Source organism: Vespa mandarinia, chromosome 11, assembly GCF_050613455.1.
Source record: "Vespa mandarinia isolate Hongniang chromosome 11, ASM5061345v1, whole genome shotgun sequence".
NCBI classification, from domain to species: Eukaryota; Metazoa; Arthropoda; class Insecta; order Hymenoptera; family Vespidae; genus Vespa; species Vespa mandarinia.
The window spans coordinates 2,229,872-2,250,073 of record NC_140820.1 but is presented as its reverse complement, the minus strand read 5'-3'; the positions used below and the strand labels follow the sequence as shown (position 1 = coordinate 2,250,073).

The window sequence follows — 20,202 nt, the reverse complement described above, 5'->3', positions numbered from 1 at the left end:
TCTTCGGCTCTCGTTTCTATCTCATATTATTCATTTTTAATTATGTTTTCAATTATTTTATTATTGTGTAATTTCCTTTTAATTATGTATTCTTAATATTTATTTATGTTCTCTCTTTCTAATTATCTATTTAATTATGTGTTTAATTATATGTTTATGTTTATAATTATATTTTTAATTATATTTATTTCCTGGTTATATTATATATATATTATGTTTTATTTTATATATTTGCTTTCCTTCTCTTATTTTTTCCTTAGTTTCTTCTGTTCCAGGATAGGTCATCGAGGGATAGGTTTATCTGCGACCGGATTGTACATCGCATGGCAGGATTCATCATCGATTTCTAAACGCGAATACGGGAAGGATAGGAAGAACACTGGCGCGCGTGTCGGCGGGCACAGGCGTGGGTGTTCTCGGGCGCGATTATATTACGTTTGATTGTTCGAATCGAAAACGCGAATTGTAGAGTAGAATCATCGTTTTTCTAACACTCGCGTGGGTGTTCGGGCGCGATTAAAGGTCCTACCGTGGACTTCGTTTGATTTCTTCAAAATTTCGATGGGGGTACTTCGCGAATTTCGGCTTAACAGTAGAATCTACGTAATTATAACACACACGTGAGTGTCGCGACGCGATTAGTATTTCTAAGGAGTGCGCTTTGATTGTTCGACATTCGGAAAGCACGAATTCGAATGTGCTCAATAACCCGTTATGTCTGAAGCGGACGGTGCAAATGGTGGAGCTATCTGTAAGAGGTATGTAGTAGCTAAAGCTACGCATACCCTGTTAGTTAAGAAGCCAGTGCATTGAAGCGGAAAGGTATCGCGGATCGGTATCGCGGAACGCGGATTTTAGAGTAGAGTCTCCGTTAGCCCGAGGGTCTCCACATGCAGCAACCTCCTCGTGGTGAGACCTGGGTCGTTAATACTTGCAAATGATTGAAATCTGATTGTAAATCATGCAATGCAAGTACTACCGGGCGAATGGCTGCATATTATAATGTATTTTCAAAATTATTTTCAATCTAATTCTGATTAAACATTAACATACTAACATTTTTCATTACCAATAATTCTTCTTCAGGAAATTAGATAACACATAGTTAAATTCAAGGATAATTTCTTTAAATTCGTATATTTGTATTCTAATTATCATATATATTAATTATATTTATTATTCTTTATGATTTTATCGTGAAACAAATATCTGTCATGTATCTGTGAGAGACGCATGGTACTATCAAAGGAAAATATACATATAAGGGACTGAAAAATGTGAGTTTGTGAACCCAATTGTTATATTCGTATGAGAGGGGAATAATCAAACGAGCTTATACAACAATGCGATGGACGCATCGTGAGGACAGCGTTCTCCGGTTGTATTCGTAGTTCATATTTTGTCCACACCTGGCTCTGAAGTCGCACACGCTTCGAACAAAAATAGGGAACAGCCTTAACGTAACAAGGAGACACGATCTCTAACAGCACACACGAATTCAAAAGAGCGTTGATTGGTTGCCGCGAAGCAAGCGAGTACTTTGGACACATATGAACGATGCATCACTTCGTATATCACGCGATTGTACATATAAATTAATTTATTAATTTTTAATGTCTAAAAAGCAAAAAGCCATTAAAAATGTAATTAATTTGTAACATGAAATAAAATAAATATTTTCTTAGTTGCTAATTTAAATAGATCTTTCCTATACTTTTTTGTTCCCATACACTTGTTATCATACGTACGTAACTTCTCTTTTTACAACGTAAGTCAAGAATAAAAAATAAATAAAAAATAACTATATAAAAGTAATTTCAAAATGAAATAATAAATAAATAATATTACAATTTTAATATATATAAAAAGTTATTAAATTTATTTAAAAGTTATTAATATTTATCTATTATTTCTGTTAATGTATTTCATAAATAGTTGTCACAAAATATTTTTGTTAAACATTTGTAACAATAAAAAATTGTGGATTTTAAAATTTAATTATTATTTACTAATATGGTAAATTATTCTTTCACTGAATTCTCTGGTATTGAATTCATTCGTCTTATAATTATAATTCTCTGAGAAAGAATGCAAGAAACGTGCCCAGACGATAAAACTTGGAATTAAAAAGAAAATTTTTTCTTGTACCTTACAATATAAATAAACGTTTATAATAAGGAGAAATCTTGGCATCTTTCAAAATTGGTTGAGGAGATAAATATATTTAACATATAAGAATAGAATGAGAAAAAATTAAGACATATTGTTGCAATTAAAAAAAATACAATTATTATAAACTAATCGATGAATATAATTTCAAAATGTATATCAATTTAAGATTAAAACATTAATGCAATGAAATAATTAAATAAATAAAAAATCAAAATAAAAAAATTATACAAAAAGATTATATCGTTTAAGCAACAAAAAAAGAAAAAATTAATTAAAACTGTATTAAAAGAACTTCTTGTCTCTTCTTTCGGATTCAACGTATGCTTGCATATACGTTGTATCTCTGACGCTGTCAACGCACATAAATTAAAAAACTGTGCTGACAATGAGACATCAGGCAATCTATAGGATCGTTAATTTTTTGCAGAATAGACGCGATACGAAGTCAATATGTATTCCGTAAGAGAAATAAAACGTTGATGGCATAGCAAAAATATAACCATGAGAATTCATCGCGTAAACCCTTGCAAAGGAAGAGAATCCCCTTACGTAGTATACATATGTATATCTCTTTATGCTAAATCAGAAAAGCTATGAGAATCAAGCCAACTTCTTTTCTTTCTTTTTTTTCCCTTTTTTTCCTTTTTTTTTTGTCGAGAAGCTCATATAAAGCAACTCGATATTCAATATCCGAATATCCGTATATTGGTTGATAATATGGTCAAGAGGAAAGGGGGAGGACGAAGCTTCGACTGTTTTGACACGAACGCGAAGTAGCGCTACTGTCATAAATCCAAAGAAAAATGTCTAAAAACAAAGATTTACGTTATGAATTCACATGTTTGCAATTTTTTGTCCGATTTCGAGTATCAAAGGATCATTCGAAAAAGATTTTTTTCCAAATGAAATTGACATTTTTTTTTAAATTTGACAAGATAATCTTCTATAAGGAAAAACGTTAGAATACGTTAGAAATACGATAGAAAACGATATTTATCTTTCGAACTGATTCCAAAATTCTTGATCACCAAAATCGGACAAAATTTGCAACTATCAATATTTCTGATGCAAATACTTGCAAACGCATAAGAAGAAATTTTAAAGAAACAACAAACCTGATGGTACTCTTCCACCAAGCCATTTTCAAGTCATTAGCTTTTATCAATGTCTTTTTAATCGTTTGTCTCCATAACCTTAAAATCCCAAGCGCGCTTAATTTGATTGAAACTTCTATAACATGTACTTATAAATTATTATGATGCATCTTCGTTTGCTTTCTTCTTTTCACAAAATTAAATGTCAGAATCTTAGGAAAAATTATTGACAGGCCAATATCATTATATTTTGATTATAGAAACTAAATGTAAAAAGAAGAATAAACTTGGATGATTCTTTGGTGAAACTTGTTTTAAATTTTATTTTTTCTCGATTACTGCTTTTCAATACAATTTGTAAAAATAGCATACTATACCAAAATTGCTATACCGTTACTTTTTATACATTTGTCTATTTATATATTTATATCAATATTCCACTTAGTGGCAGTAAGTATTCTTTATAATCTAGTTTTGAAGGATTCATTGCATTTCTCAAATCCATAAGAAAAAGACATAAATAATTGCAAAAAAGAAAGCACAAATCTAAGTGAATGAATTTCTTACAAACGATGTGCACAACAAAAGTATGATATGAATGGCAATGTATGTGCGTGTTGTGGAAAAATTATATCATTACTGAAAAATAAAGTATTTACACGATATATACTTTATATTGTTTGTTCTGCATCGACGGGCCTTTTATATATTCAAATCAAAATAGTTATTTAATTATTCTCAACTTATAATGAATGATAACAGCAATGCAGAGAGAGAGAGAGAAAGAGAGAGAGAGAGAGAGAGAGAGAGAAAGAGAGAGAGAGAGAGAGATAGAAAGAGACATCAATGAAATAATTAATGTGTATATATGCATGTTAGTGTCAAAGATAATTCAAATTTATGAGATCAAATGTATCTTTTTATATATCATTCTTCATTTTATCTTGTATAAATTGTATATTTTACAGTTTAGTTAGTTTGAAAAATGCCATAACATTTTTTTAACATGTTTTAATTTTTCAATCTCTAAAATGAGAATCAAATGAAATATTCAATTGGAATCAAAGAGATCATTGTAATATAGCTCTATCAAAGTGAAAAATAATATTCCATGATTTTCTCTACATCATAGCATTAATTGTTCACATAAGAATAGAATACTGTATTTATGGCCCGTCGAGACAATAATTTTTCCATTTGAGCCATATGGTATACTACGTAAGGTTGCATTAAAACTTTTTACATTATTTATATAGAATTTTAGAGATGCTTATATGCATCGGTATATCCTATCATTTTTATAAACTTTTTGATCCTGTTTTCTTCAACAAATAGATTTTCAATAAGAAATAAATTGTATATCATATACTTATCAATCGATAAGGACATCACCAAATTATGGCAGTCTTTTTCAATGGGATAACTTATCAATTATATTTTGGGAAAAGAATTCTATTATTTAATGCAGTATCTCCTCGTTCAATGGAAATACGTATGTAACTGTGACTGATGTTATATATATATATATATACATATATGTATATTATATATATATAAAACATATATATAACATACACATAATAATATATATACATAACATCTATATGTAACATATATATAATATATATATATATATAATATATATGTAACATATATATATAATATATATATTATACATGAGTATCATCTGCATATAAGATTGAAGAAAAACTTTGTTATAAACTCATTTTGTAAAAAGAAAAACTATCACCGCAAAAACATATTGCTCTTGACAATTGACTACATATTAGTACGTGTACCCAAAATAATAAACGCACCTAATAAATTCCTTCGCAGAGGATTCATGTATACAACTAATAATTGTACTATAATCGCGCAAAATAAAATTAACTTGGGCATATCTACGAAATGCAAAGCGCCTGTGCAGTGAGCTCTTTCATGAGCACCTTCAGAGAAATGTACACTTTTATTCTTCTTCTTTTTCTTCTTCTTTCTCTTCTTCTTCTTCTTTTTCTTCTTTTTCTTCTTCCTCTTCCTCTTCTTCTTCTTCTGTCAACTGCACTGTGATATTATCTACAATAATATAGGCACCCGTGTACATCCATTGAAATTTGTTTTTTCTCTTTTTGTTTACATACAAATCAGGTACACACTCTGAATTTTTTCAATCGATTATGATGCAAAGCACAATTCTCTCTCTCTCTCTCTCTCTCTCTCTCTCTCTCTCTCTCTCTCTCTCTCTCTCTCTCTCTCTCTCTTTTTCTTTTCTTTTCTTTTTTAAATAGAACCTGCACTAATCCCAAACAGGAAACATAAATAATTAAATTAACATCGATCGAAAGAATATTCATCATTATTCTTACTTTTGTAAATGTTTCTTTAATAAAAAACGTAACAGCTAGTTTTTTTTTTTTTTTTTTTTTTTATAAACACTGAAAATGTAGATTACAACATAATATACTGATAACAATTCCATCTTATTGTGGAGCGTAGCTATATTTTGTTGTACCAACATTGAAATTATCTCTATATGATATTTACGTGTAAGATATTGTACAAATTTTCCATACATTTTGGACAATGTGCTTGTGTCATATTATGTTGTATCATTTGCAAAAATACGATTTACTATTTTAACAAAACCTGCACGCATGTATATCTTACATTAGCGCTACAATGTCCAAAAGTATAGGTCAAGTATTACAATGCAGCAGGTATATATATAGCATGACAATGTACACACATTCATTCGTTCTCATGTGACCACTCGATGATAACATACACACACCATATAACAATATTCATATATGGCTAATCACATTTACTCCATGCCATAAAGGCTATTCAAGACTAACGACGAGAGATGTGCTCATACACATTGCTCTTTCTCATTGATGTGATCTCGTGTTGAAAAATAAAGAACGATCTATTATATTACATTTAAAAAATTTTTTCTCAGTCATTTACAGTAGGGAAGCATGGTAGAAGTAACGTTATTTTGAATGTATGCGATATCACAAGGCTGATCCGCAGCGGATTTCATCGTACGAAAAACTATGAAACGCTGTACGATACAACATACAGTGTAATGTCGCACTGTTCATTCAGGTCCATTGAGACCAGCTCACACAAGACCGTGTAGTTAGGACGCCATATGTCGGGCGGATCATTTGAGTTCCTGCCCTTCATAGAACATCACTTCAAGTAAGACTTGTATAGCGTTGTGCTTCTACACGTTTCTTTCTCTTGTTCAAGAAGAAACAATAAGTCACGAAAGTTTACCCTCTTCAAACGTGGTCTCATTGGCATTTGTCTGTTCAATCCAGTAACCGATGTGTTCAAATTAGAATTACTTCCTGGACTATTAGTAGGTCCTCCTGCATCAAGTTTAGGTTTTTTGCGAGGGCCAATTGCCTGCAGAGCAGTCAAATTGGCTTCCCTTTGCCTTAATTCTTCCATTTCTGCGCGTTGCATCTGAAAAATAATCAACCATCGACCACTGAGACTCGTCAAATTTTTTTCTTATGTTTATGTTGATCTTTTGTTGGTATATAATTTAAAAAAGAAAAAAAAAAAGAAAAAAAAGAGGAAAAGAAAATGAAAGAATGGCATTGCATAGATACCTCTTTGGCTTTTGCCTTAAGTTTAGCTTGTTCTGGATCTTCCGTCTTAGCACGACTTTTAGCAGCACGCAGAAGTAATTCTCTTTCTTGTTCTTCATGTCTTCTGCGTTCGACCCTATCTAAATCTTCCAGAAACTTTAACTGCGCTCTTACGTCTTGCGTCACTTCGTATCTTGGATCCACCTAATCAGTATACATATAACGACACTTTATAAATCAAATATCTATATAATCTTATTAACTACTAATATTAATTATAAATATCAATAACTTGGTTTACCTTTATAAGATCTATCCTGTGTTCAGCAATTACTGCCAATTTTTCAACCAAATTTTTTAACCTTTCTTGTGCAGCATGTGAAATCAATGCAGCAACTTCCTGATTAGGTTCTTCTAAGCCATAATTAGAAACTGAAGGAAAAAAAAATGTATGTTTCCTTTGAAAACATCAGTACAATGGATTATATAAAATAAAAATAATAATATATTAATTATATATATTTTATATAACCATTGAGTTGTACCTATTTGCTTAATTCTTTGTTGTAATGGGGTCATGTGTAAGAATATTTCGTCTTTACATGAACGTATCTGTGTCCCTACAAACTCTGTCGAGCCAAGAATTCTTTGAGATTCTTCTGCAAGATTAACGCCACCCATAGCTGCTACATCATTGATGTCATCATCACCACTATGTAAAATAAAAATACATTCTATATTCGTCTTTTTATCATTTCAAAATATTTATTTCAATGACATATCATTATCATTATAAATATGTATACATATGATACAGTAGAAATACTTACGTATATCCAGCCGAAGAAAAAGTCTTCTTTTCTTTTTCTTTGGCAGTGGGTTTTGGCACCAAAGAAGGCACTATGGTCCTGTTAATAATAGAGGGTGTATTGACTGTTTTAGCTTGTGTAGCAGTTGTTACTGTTTTTACAACAGTTGTCGTAGTTGGTGCCTTTTGAACAACAGGCGCAGTAGGACGTATATTGGTAACAGCTACTGTTGATTTTACAGCATAAGCAGTTGGACTGCGTACAACAGTCGTCACTGGGCGAATCTAAAAACAATTGACATTTATACAAATTACAAGATAAGAGTTGTAAGATACATCAAATAAATACTTACCAGCCTTTGTTGTACGGGTTGGGCAGGTCGCGGCACTGTTGTTGTGGCCGTAGGTATTGGTGTCATTACTCTTACTTGCGTAGTTTGTGTAGATGCAACAGGAATTGTAGGAGCGATGGCGGCTGTTGGTCTAATTTGATTTTGCTGCTAGACATTATAAAACAAAGAGTTAAAATGTTTACAAAAAAAAAAAAAAAATATTTGAACATTAAAAGCTCATATTATGCAAAACAAACTTTACCTGTGTCACCGTTGATGTCACAGATGCAATACAAAAAACAACATTGGCTGGAGGAGGTTTTATTCCTTCAATGATTAATTCATTCATCACAAGAGATTGACGTAGAAGTGGTAGACTTTTCTTGAGAAAGCCAATTAGGCATGGCTGTGGAGACGCATTCAATAATCTTTCAAGTCTATCACAAAATTCTTCAGGTTCAACTTTAGTGTCAATTAATTCTTGTATCAAAGTTCGAACATTTCGTTCCACTGCTTTAGGCTCACGACTAGACAATTCTAATAAATTCGCTAAAAATTTACGGCACTTTTCTTTGGTATTATCTGTAGTTTGACGCTAAAAAAGAAAGAAAAATAATAGATAATTTGAATATAAAAATAGTAAGGAATATAATTTTGATACAGAGAGTGTTCCAAAAAATGTATTCAGAAAAAATATTCTAAGTTATTATAAATACAAAGAAATTTTACACGCTGCCTTTTTCTTGATAACATTTTTACATAGAATAAAATGTAACAAATATTAAAATAAACAGATTTATAAAATTTTTTTTTTTAAAAGATCATTTGTACAATCTGTTTATCACATTTTATTCTATGTAAGAAAAAATTGTAGAAGAAAGATCTATTATATTTTTCTCTATTTTTACAATAACTTATATTCTTTTGATAGATTTCATAGGATAATTTAATGTACAAATAAACTCACCTGTGCCGGCGTCTGAACTGTTTGAACCGTAGTAGCAGTTGGAGTAGCTGTTGTAGTAGCTGCGGTAGTAAGAGTAGGAGGGGTTGCATTTGCTGTAGTAATGGCAGCTGCCACTGTCTGCTTTAATACACAATAAAAACTTTTACATAAATATTATATATACAATTGGCAGTTTAATATTATTTTATAATAAAAATATGTTCTTTAAAAGGTAGTATAAACAGATAAATTTTTTAAATATATTTACTTTTAGCATAGTGCATTTTCTTGTAATCAAATAACTACAACTAATAAAATAATACATGTGTGCCTATATACATGCACGCAAAAAATTGTATACTTAATATAAATCTGAATCAAATATTTCTTTGTATTAAGCAATTAAAAACGTTTATTATAATAAGATTTATATATAATCTTAGACGCACTTGTACCTTGTATAGACTCGGTTCTTGTCGATTTTCTATTTAAATTCATTGTAATGCCTTAGTAAAGATAATGAACAATGTACTATATTTGACAAATGTATTTAAATTTAGCAATTTTATAAATCTTACAGATTGTATATATTTCTAATTTTTAATATTATATTTAATCAATAAAATTAATAACATGAACTACCATAGTAAAAGATAAATATGACGTAGATATAATAATATTGTTATATTGATTGATATGCTATATAAATTAAAAAAAAAAATTGCCATCAAAATAGTTTCAATGATGAAAAAAAGTATTTACAGAATATATTTATATATATTTACTTTCCAAATGGATTGGTAAAAAATTTGAATTTACAATCCTTTACAACTAAACTTCTAACATCCCTATAAAATAAACTCAACAGTATCATATACAATACATAAAAATAATATCAAAATAACCAAACTCACTACTAATAGCAAAAAGATATAAACTACTCTATACAAATAATAGCATTCTAGCAAGTAAATGAAAAACAAAATTCTATCGCATTAACAAATAATGTATCTTATCATATTTATAATAAAACAAAGTTACTATAAAAGCTTTAATAATATTGGAAAATAGCATATTTAAAAATACAAGCATTTCCAAATGATAAAAAGATTTATAATTTTATAATGATCAACGAATATCTATAATAAAAGAAAAGAATATCTATAATACAAAAATAATTTCAAACTTTTACGAAGTGGAATGCAATCAAATCTTGTAATATTGAAATGAAATACATAGTCTACTATAGAACACCATTCCAACAAACTAAAATCACAAACCAATGAGTTTCTACAACTACTACATCGAGTCTTATAGCAGGTATAAAAGTGCGTCACCTGAACAGATTTTCTTAAGGTGGCGAGTGGTGGACCAGTGAACTGAGTGTTCAGCCTACTTACAGCCGGCACAGAGGCTAGGCGATAGGTAGTGCCAGGAGATGGAGCTGCAACCACTGCATTTCCTGTGATACTATTGGGAGTAACAGCAGTACCTGATGGTGTTCCCGCTGTTGGTGCTGGTCCTACTCTTAATAATTGATACTGACCATTTTCAGTTTTTAATAATAAATGGCCTTGAGTTCCAGGTTGAAGACCATGTAGAGCTTGTAATGTGATCTGTAAATAAAAATTACACAATATATATAAATATATATCTATATATAGATACATAAATTAAATTTAATTTCATCAAATTTCTTAGAAATATAATGATAATTACTTATAGATAACATTTATTAAAATTTGTGTATTATATACTATAAAAACAAAACATATATTTTGAAACTTTATACATTGTTTACATATAAATTATATATTATACGACATTTAAGAAAAGAATTAATCATAACAAGATATTATGAAATAATTTTCAACAAAGTAATAGTATTTAAAATATATTCTTCTTACCCCTGGAGCTCCAGGTTTCGTCCCAACCATGTGTTGACCGATAACCACTCTTGGTGCAACTTGCTTTCCTGCTTGCTGAGCTGCCACTGGTGTTCCAGGTCTCATTGCGTTAACATTGAGAATTTGCACATTGCTGGGTACTATAGTCGGTGTTACACCAGCTTTGCCTTGCAATGCCGTACTAACGACACTGCTAGCCACAGAAACAGGAACAGACATAGGGACGGAAACCATGCCACCGGGTGCTACACTAGTCTTTATCACTAAAGCAGTACCTGTTTGCTTATTTACTCCGGCTACTGCCTGATTACCGGTTTGACTGATAGTACCAACGTTTGAGACAGCGTTGGATGTTGTCTGTAGTACTGCTTGTGAGGTTATACCTAATGTACCATTAGCTAGTTGCCCAACAGTTTGTGTAGGAAAAGGAAGCTTGTTATTAGCCGTTGCTACTCCCGTTGTAGCAATAACTTGTCCGATCGTAGGATATATTATCTTAACAGGTTCTTGTCCTGGAGCAACTGCGTTCGAGGTGACCACATTTACTGGGAGTAAAGTACTCGTAGTGATCGATTTTGTAACTTCTTGAGTCAAAAGATTGTTCACAGGGGTGGCACCGCCACCGTTGGAAACCCCATGTTTCTGTGGTTGTACCGCCGCAGTAATGGTGCCCCCGTTGGAAATACCGCTGTTCACCTGGTGATTCTGTTGACTAGCAGTCGCAGAACTCGTTTGATGGCCAGAAACGGTTGGCGTTGATGTTACCAGCTGTGTTTCGAGGGAGCCTACTATCGCGTTCACTGCAGATTCATCAATGTCCGTACTCAGAGCTTCCTCCAGAAACTTAGCAGACGCCATTTTCTTCCAAGCTCCAACTGTAAACTGAACTGCGCATGCGTCTGTCGCAAATTCTTCCCATGGTGCATTGGCCCCCCCACCCTAACGTAGTTGAAAATTTTACACGACGTGTCCCCGTTCGTCGTCGGCTAAAAGCGCACGCTTTGTTCATACACTAATCGTCATTATGAATAACGGTAATTGTGCTCGTACGGTTTTTAGTGTATTACTCGTGCGCGAATTATTTATTAAATATTTTTCCAATCTTTTTTATTAATAATATATCTCTAACTCCGTTTTGTGTCATAATTATCAATGTACGGCGTGAAAATACGTCACCCGCCAAAATGGCCATTTTTTGCTTTCGTACACACACAAACTCCTTTGCTTTGTTTATTCGATAATACTTTCGTATACCTTGATATATTTTTTATTAACGTTAATAATAGTAATTTCTATTCTATCATTATGAGTTTCTCTACTTTGCCGTAGTTGAATTTATTCAAAAATATATATGTATAATTCATTCAGTAATCTATACGCAATTTATACACAATTTGATTTTCTATAATGTATATATATAATATAATGAAATGTAGTGTGTGTATGTATGCCTGTGTGTTTGTGTATAATTCCATATTATTAAAATAAAAAGATTTTATATTATAGAAATAAAGAAAAATAACAGCGATATAGTTTACATGTATAAAAGATGATCATAATAAATGTTATTTTCATAAATGAATTATCATGTAACTGATGCAATATTATTTAATATTACATGGTACACAAATTATGCTCATTTTGTTGAAATGCATATCATATTCAAATATTTTCCTTTCTTCCTTCATCAATAATTATAATAATTTTTTAAATCTCATAAGCATAAAGAAAACATGATGGGGAAAAATTACATACATAAACAGGATTAAATATATAATAATATAAGAGAAAATTACTTCTTTAATAAATCTTTGTGTGTAACTATTATTCATATAATAATTTACATTATAAATCTTGGTATATTATATACAAATAGAATAAGAAAGTATTCTTTAGGTAAAATAAAAAGACATATTCTTTATAAAAAATAACAATATGTAAATTTCAATATCTAAATCATAGACTTTTTAGAATGTTTGAAATTATATTATTATGAGATGAGAAAAAAAACAATTTTTTCATTTCATATAATTTCTACTTGCACATAGATTATATTTCAGCAACAAAATACTCAAATTGATAATAATTATTGTCAGAATATAACCTTTGACATATGGATAATCTGTATTCTAAAATTAATTCTACATATCTTGTACGTAAGTTCATATTACTTGTAATGTATTAATAATCATTATTTTTCTATGCGATTGTTATTTAATTATTATTTTATATAATGTTAATTGACATTAAAATAATTATTATTTAACATTAAAATAGCGTTAACAACTTCAAATGTTTATCTATGATTGCGTATCACAGAAATATTTCAACCAATCATAGCGAAGAGTTTTTTGCATGAAGTAAAGAATGTCCAATCAACGAGCAGTATACTTCTACCAATCACATCTTCAGTTCGTGAAAACAACGTTCTCATTGAGTCATACATTTCTGTGATAATTATCCAATCATCTTTATCATACATAACACGCATTTTGTAATCAAATGAATCTATTTCCTAAAGGGAGAGAACCTTATTTTTAGGCGAATATCATTAGCATCAATTTATTTTAACTTAATTAGGTCATTGTAACTAAATCTTTTAAGCTTCTACTTCCTGCATATACGTACGACAAATAATCTAATCTATCATCGATATATTTGATTTTTACCAATGATAAGTAAAAAAGTATATAAACGTTAAGAATTTTCGCTATACTAAGAAACAAATTTATTAAACCATTGAAAATATCAAGACGAAAAATGAAGCCTACAATTGTTCATATTCATTTATTATTCATTGTCTTTTTGACAATCTTTGTATATTCAACAGGTAAGTTTTCTTTACTATTTTTTTATGGTGCAGTAAAGTACATTTTTTTGAACTATCATATCGATTTAAATTAATGCGCATCGAACTTTATCTTGCGATCACATAAAGACGCGCCCACATACATATATACATATATACGTATGCAAACTTACAGAATCAAATATAGAAACAGTAAATAACCATATATAAAACGATAGAAAATGGAGAAAGAAAATGATTGTGCGCAATAAATATAATTTTTTATCATTAAATGAAAGCAAGCATCGATTGATTTTAAATATATATATATATATATATATATATATATATATATATATATATATACACACATATACATAGATACAATAGATCATCAAAAAATCGTGATGTCACAAAAATTGCCTATTCGTCACTGACGTAATTCATTCCGCCAGATTGGGAACAGAGTACAATCGAAAGAAGAAAAAAAGTAGAAGAAAGAAAAATAAATGTTCTTATTATCATGACGTTGTATTTTCGAACGACAATTTGTAAACAACGAGATCGAAGCTGCAAAGAAAATATAAGAAGACAGAATTTGTCCTAGATGAATTTTGTTTCGAAAAATGATCATCGAAGTCCTTCGTATGGTGTCGCTAGTAGCACATAATGGCGGCCGGTAGATGAAACCATATGGCTTTGTCATTCGAAAATAATCGTAAAATTTTACGAATCTAGTTGCGTATAAGTGGAATACGTAATGTCATGACATCGTGTGACATAGTGTTAATAATATATAACAGAATTTTAATGCAATAGTTTTTTTTTTTCTGAGAAAATACAATCTCATGCGAACGTTCTTCATCTGAAAACTTAAATTAACCCGCGCAATCAAGATTGAAAAAGGAAGAAACATAAAATAGAAAGAGAAAAGAAGAAAAAAGATAAAAATACTAGTGATAAGGAAAGAACAATTTTTCAGAATTCTCTTCATAACAATCTATAACCAATATCTTTCTCTTTCTCTCGTTCTTCTCTTTCTCTTTCTCTTCGTTGTCTTTCGACTCGATTCGACATTCTCAAGTTTGACCTTCGCGAAAAATCGTGGCATCATCAACAAAGACAGACAGTATTGAAAGATCATTCTAATGAAACGAATGTCTCAGTTTTTTTGTGTTAACTCTTTCGAAAGGGAAATCGTTTAGTGAAACTGTTAGTATCGTCGAGATTCTAACAAGTGTTAGTTTCATGCGTCTACGTTTTACGACGCCATCATTGAAAATCGTTGGAAGTGGGGAAAAGAAGAAAAAATCAAGAAGAAAAAGTTATTAACAACGATTAACACAACGCCGTTTATTTTATCTATCAGGAGTGGCCACGCTCGATGTGAATGATGATTTGCACAAGGTAATAATCGATTAAATTTAATCATCCTAATCCGATATTTTTGAAAGATGTTCCGTGACAGATTCTGTTTATTTTTCTTTAAAAAAAAAAAAAAAGAAAAAAGAAAAAAAAAGAGTAATCGAAAATTCGATATTATTCTTGTAATATAGTGAGTATATTGTAATAAAAAAGAGAATGCGGTGTATATATATACATATACATAATATATATATATATATATATATATATATATATATATATATATATGTCGAGAGAGAGAGAGAGAGAGAGATAGAGAGAAAAAGGGAGAGAGAGAGAGAGAAATATCAAGTTTCATGTTAATTCCAAATTGACGTGAATCACTATACAATTAGTTCCTATTAATGAAGCATATTTAATGACTAATTAGATTTATCAGTAAAATACGGAAAACTTTCTCTCTTCTTATTTACTGCAATAACACATCGACGAGATATTACAAATTTCTTTAAAAATTTCTAACAATATAAATCACCTTTGCAAAATTAATATTTACGATAAATATATCGTACTATTATAGAAATTTTCATAATTGAGTATATCCCTTTTTGCAATGGCATTATTCTACATTAAATTTGTGATTAAAAGAGAAGAGAAAGGTGAGATAGAAGGAGAGGGGAAACTATCGAGATCATGCAGTTCCAGATTAAAACTATAGTTACGTATATTATAACACTTGTATACTTTTCTAATACACACATTTGCCTCTTTTTCTCTCTCTTTCTCCCTCTCTCTCTCTCTCTCTCTCACTCACTCTCACTCACTCACTCACTCATTCTCTTTCTTTTTTACAACGAAACATCAGCAATCTTAACAAAAATCTTTGTACAGAAAACGGGTATGGTGACACTGATACAGCACCAACAAACAGGAGACAATAATTTATATCAAAAAGAACAAGATCATCGTATAATCAGTGTATCATCTCAACTCGAATCGTCACGTGAGTCGCCCAATTGTCGCGTTAAATTCGATCAATTAAAATCGACTAAGGAAAATAATAATACTGTGATCACAACAGCGGTAGCCAATTGCAATGGTAATATCGGCGATATCTCTACGCAGTGCAGTGACATAGATTATAAGAATAATGTTGTTATTTGTTGTGAAAATAATGCGGACAATGAAGAAAAAGAAGAGGAGGAGGAGGAGGTGGAGGAGGAAGAGGAGGAGGACGATGATGATACCGATTTAGAAGAAGGTGAAGAAGGATGGGAGACCGATTTACCGGTATCCACTATTGTGCAACATCATCAACAACAGGTGGCAGTACCAAACGGTAACGTAATCTTACCGAATGCTGATCCATCGACTTTTGGTGATATATGCGTGAAAAATTCAACGAACGTTCATCTTGGTAACAAGACCTTTTACAAAGGACCAGTTACAATAAAGCAATTCGTTTACACGAATCCAACTTCGGTGCAGGGCCAAGAAACAACGACCGAATATGATGGGGCACGTTCGTCAGACGCTAATGCTTCCGATTTATCATCGAGCAAAACGGATCTTGGTCTAAACAGGCCGATTTTATCACAAAAGAACGATTACGATAGAGGTGATTGTTTTACGATAATATTTGATAAATATATTAATAATAATCGCGTTTGTTTTCTTATTTATTTTACGTTCATTCATATTACGGGCATGCCAAAATTTGATGTATGGTATTATCGGATGTATATAAATATAATGCGTCTATGTGATTATTCCGCAACAAGATATATGATAATTGAAGACAAAATTGAGAATTTTTCTTATAATACTACTGACGTATTCGACGAGAGAGAAAAGCTGTTCCACTTAATTATTTGTTATCGTCATATTAGCTCTCTTAATCATTTACATATATATGTATATATATATATATAGATATATTAAGTATCGAGAGAATCATGATTATGAGGTAGATATCATCATCTTCAATATAAATTAGGCTTCTATTCGTAACGATTCGGTTTTTCGAAGTTTACGAACTTAAACATTACGCACGTGTGTTTATTCGGAATAAATTGAGTATCAAAAATGAAAGATATGATACCAAGGTGATACGAAGGGTACAGATGTGCATGATTTTTACAGTAAATAGGATAACTGTTATCCTTCTCATCATTTTAATTAAGAATTATTTAATTCATTTATATCGTCAAAATTTTATTTTTTAACGGTATAAAGAGACAGCTTCAATAAGAATATTTATTAAGTGCAATTTAATCTAGGGGTTTTTTTTCAAAGAAAACGTTATCTTTTTGACGCCACGATAAAATATTTCAGTGATAAAGGCCGCGGAAAAAACAATCCGAACAGTTATTTCTAAGCTATTTATATCATTTCTTTAAGTATTAAAAAGAGTTAATGGATTAATTGAAATGGATTAAAGTTAAAATCGTGACACAGATTCAAGCTCCACAGAAAATATAATAATAATAAACATGTGATAATTCCAATACGTACGTAAATGGTAATATACAATCAAATTTGTTATCGATTTTATTTATTGAATGGGTCTTAAGTATTATCTCGATCTAATTTCCGGTAGACAAATACTATGTAACACGGTTCTTTATATAAAAATTTATATGACAGAAGATTTTTTTATAACGTAACTTTAGAACGTGTTCGAAAAGTGAAAACGCTTTATTAAAGAATAACGTATATAAGTGTGTTTTACATTTTTATTCGATTTATTAATAGATTTAATTTTTCTTTTGTCTCCGTCATGTTTGATTTCTTTGAATATTGTTCGTACAAATATTATTGTAAAAAATGTAGTGTGTATTGTTGCCCATGTGATTCTTGTATTTCTATAGAGATCGATCAACCAATCAAATCTATCAGGAATCGTATTACCTCGTCAGAAATCGGTAAATTTTTTAATAACTCCTTTATAATAATTGTTTTAACTTCCCCCCCCCCCCCCCTTCGTAAAATTTAATACGGAGTATTAAGTACGGAGTAAAAGAAAAAAAGTGTCTTGCCAATAAAATATTCTAGATTTCGTTGGGAAAGGATTAATTCAGTGAAAAAGTGCATGAATTTTTTGAAGTGTAATGAAACAGATAAAAATGGAACAGAGAGCTAAGTAAAATGTGTTTTCTATGAATAATTAAAAAGGTTGTGTCTGTTCGATATGATTAAAAATTAAAATTCTATCTTCAATAATTTCATTTCTATCGTAATGAATATATAGAATATTAGAATATTCTATATATAGAATATTCTAGAATATATAGAAATTCCATTAGAATATTTCAATTTATATTACTAATATTGTACTAATTGATTATTTTCAAACATGCACTATAATTACGTAGAATTTCATCGATTAGTTCCTTTTCATAAAACGTGTTTATCTCTCTCGTATGTAAATTATTTCAAATTTTACTGAACTTGTAAAGAAAAGATTGGCATGTCCGGATCATAGGCATAATCATTTTTATTGATAATAATCAACGTTTAATACATAAAAATTTTCTATATCTTTTTCACATTGATTGGTGAAAAAATATCAAATAAAATGATTCTGGTCTATTGTAACATTATTTTCTTTTTTTAATTTATCGCTATTTTATAGTAACAAAATGGCTATGGACGTGGCGATGCGCGGCACTTTTGTGTACAATAGCCTTAATTCTTGTGACCATGATCGTTGTGAGTTCTGTACTTCTCACAAATACTTCTCGTAGATACGATGTCCTACCGACTCCAATTTTCCCGGAAATTCCAGATTCTTCTCTCGAGGGTAATATATCGACGTTCGTAATTAAAAAATTATTTCTCTTATAAGATATATATTATAAGAGATGTTTATATATACGTGTGTTGTATATGATTATCGTTGTCTTTTTGTTTCTACAGTTGTTATATGATCGCTCTTATCAAGACTTTAGTTTTATCGCTATAATGATTACATTAATTACTATTACTATTACTAATATTCTTACCAATATAACTAGCATCAATGAAACTATCTATCTTTATTATTAATATGAAACATTATAGATTAATAAATATAATAGTTCAAAAATTGATTGCTCTGCTGCACCAACGTGATATAAAAAAATATTGACTCACCAAGTAAAAGTATGAAGGAGTATCGTTATCTAAATAAAAACAAATTCATTTTAGGTGTTGTAATAGACAATGTAAGATTTGTCGAAAGAAACGAATGGGGAGCACAGCCACCAACGCAACCTTTGACGAAGATGAAACTACCCGTCCCTTATGTTATCATCAGCCACACAGCCACTGAATTTTGTACGACGCAATCGGAATGTACTTTACATGTGAGATTTGCACAGACCTTTCACATTGAATCAAGAAAGTGGTCGGACATAGCGTATAATTTTCTCGTTGGTGGTGACGGTCTTGCTTACGTTGGACGCAGTTGGGATTATATGGGTGCCCATGCCTTTGGTTACAACAATAGAAGTATAGGAATATCTTTCATCGGTACATTCAACTCTGTAGTACCACCGAAGACTCAATTACACGCTGCTCAGAGGATCATCGAGTTAGGCGTTAAAGCCGGAAAAATTGCTAAGGATTATAAATTACTTGGCCATCGACAAGTATCGAAAACTTTAAGTCCTGGTGATGCACTTTACAGCATCATAAAAACATGGCCTCATTGGGTACCTCGTCCTTAAATACCTTAGTCGCGATTTTAATGACAGAACTCTTTTACTTTTTCAAACATATCGCACAAATAAGTTTATCTATATAGTCTACTTATTATTTTTTTTATTGTCCATTTCTTTTTTTCCTTTTCCTTTTCTATCTCTTTTATGTATATATAACGAAGAATATTCGTTGTTGTCAATGGCTCGTAATCGTTAAACTGATCATTCCAACGATTTTCTGGACGATACATTATATGTGATAAAATATACAATAAATATAATAAAGTCGATTGCATCCGTGATGCATATTCATACATAATAATTATTATAGAGTTATTAGCGCGTCAGCATGTTTCATTTTATAGCGCGCTAAAATTCGTCACTCGTAAGTGCCAATATAACCATCTCAATACCTCGTACTTGAACTTCTTTTTTTTTTTTTTAAGAAACTTCTTTCGCGTGTAGTACATCATAAATATGCGTGTGTGTATGTGTCTGTTTTAAGT

The 20,202-nt window shown here is 30.6% G+C and overlaps 2 protein-coding genes across 7 annotated transcripts; one reads left to right on the top strand and one right to left on the bottom strand.

Moving 5' to 3' along the window:
• Positions 1 to 4,954: 4,954 nt before the first annotated feature.
• LOC118441254 (transcription initiation factor TFIID subunit 4) lies at positions 4,955 to 11,759 on the bottom strand. Of its 4 annotated transcripts, none has more exons than XM_035865398.2 (10): positions 10,862 to 11,759; positions 10,292 to 10,570; positions 8,976 to 9,092; positions 8,271 to 8,603; positions 8,030 to 8,176; positions 7,699 to 7,961; positions 7,414 to 7,580; positions 7,170 to 7,300; positions 6,890 to 7,072; positions 4,955 to 6,740 (listed from the first exon to the last, which is right to left on the bottom strand). In XM_035865398.2, the coding sequence occupies exons 1-10, from the start codon at positions 11,717 to 11,719 to the stop codon at positions 6,462 to 6,464; spliced, it is 2,757 nt and encodes a 918-aa protein (XP_035721291.1). In that variant the 5' UTR covers positions 11,720 to 11,759; the 3' UTR covers positions 4,955 to 6,461. The 4 variants fall into 4 exon arrangements, with proteins under 4 accessions (XP_035721291.1, XP_035721292.1, XP_035721293.1 ...); XM_035865399.2 differs by having other exon boundaries at positions 8,030 to 8,173; XM_035865400.2 differs by having other exon boundaries at positions 8,976 to 9,095; positions 10,355 to 10,570.
• Positions 11,760 to 14,316: 2,557 nt separating this feature from the next.
• On the top strand, positions 14,317 to 20,137 carry LOC118441146 (peptidoglycan-recognition protein LE). 3 transcript variants are annotated; one of them, XM_035865164.2, is made up of 5 exons: positions 14,322 to 15,056; positions 15,906 to 16,113; positions 16,204 to 16,632; positions 18,649 to 18,816; positions 19,203 to 20,137. In XM_035865164.2, the coding sequence occupies exons 2-5, from the start codon at positions 15,915 to 15,917 to the stop codon at positions 19,721 to 19,723; spliced, it is 1,317 nt and encodes a 438-aa protein (XP_035721057.1). In that variant the 5' UTR covers positions 14,322 to 15,056; positions 15,906 to 15,914; the 3' UTR covers positions 19,724 to 20,137. The 3 variants fall into 3 exon arrangements, with proteins under 3 accessions (XP_035721058.1, XP_035721057.1, XP_035721056.1); XM_035865163.2 differs by having other exon boundaries at positions 15,906 to 16,632; XM_035865165.2 differs by lacking the exon at positions 18,649 to 18,816 and having other exon boundaries at positions 14,317 to 15,056; positions 15,906 to 16,632.
• The last annotated feature ends 65 nt before the right edge of the window (positions 20,138 to 20,202 follow it).

Excerpts from the sequence above, each read along its gene's own strand:
- LOC118441254 (XM_035865398.2), bottom strand. The coding sequence starts at position 11,719 with ATGGCGTCTGCTAAGTTTCTGGAGGAAGCTCTGAGTACGGACATTGAT. Across the intron at positions 8,604-8,975 it reads CAGTTCAGACGCCGGCACAG|CGTCAAACTACAGATAATAC; the intron begins GTGAGTTTATTT and ends TTTCTTTTTTAG. Across the intron at positions 8,177-8,270 it reads TGACATCAACGGTGACACAG|CAGCAAAATCAAATTAGACC; the intron begins GTAAAGTTTGTT and ends TATAATGTCTAG.
- LOC118441146 (XM_035865163.2), top strand. The coding sequence starts at position 15,915 with ATGGTGACACTGATACAGCACCAACAAACAGGAGACAATAATTTATAT. Across the intron at positions 16,633-18,648 it reads AAAGAACGATTACGATAGAG|TAACAAAATGGCTATGGACG; the intron begins GTGATTGTTTTA and ends GCTATTTTATAG. Across the intron at positions 18,817-19,202 it reads TCCAGATTCTTCTCTCGAGG|GTGTTGTAATAGACAATGTA; the intron begins GTAATATATCGA and ends AATTCATTTTAG.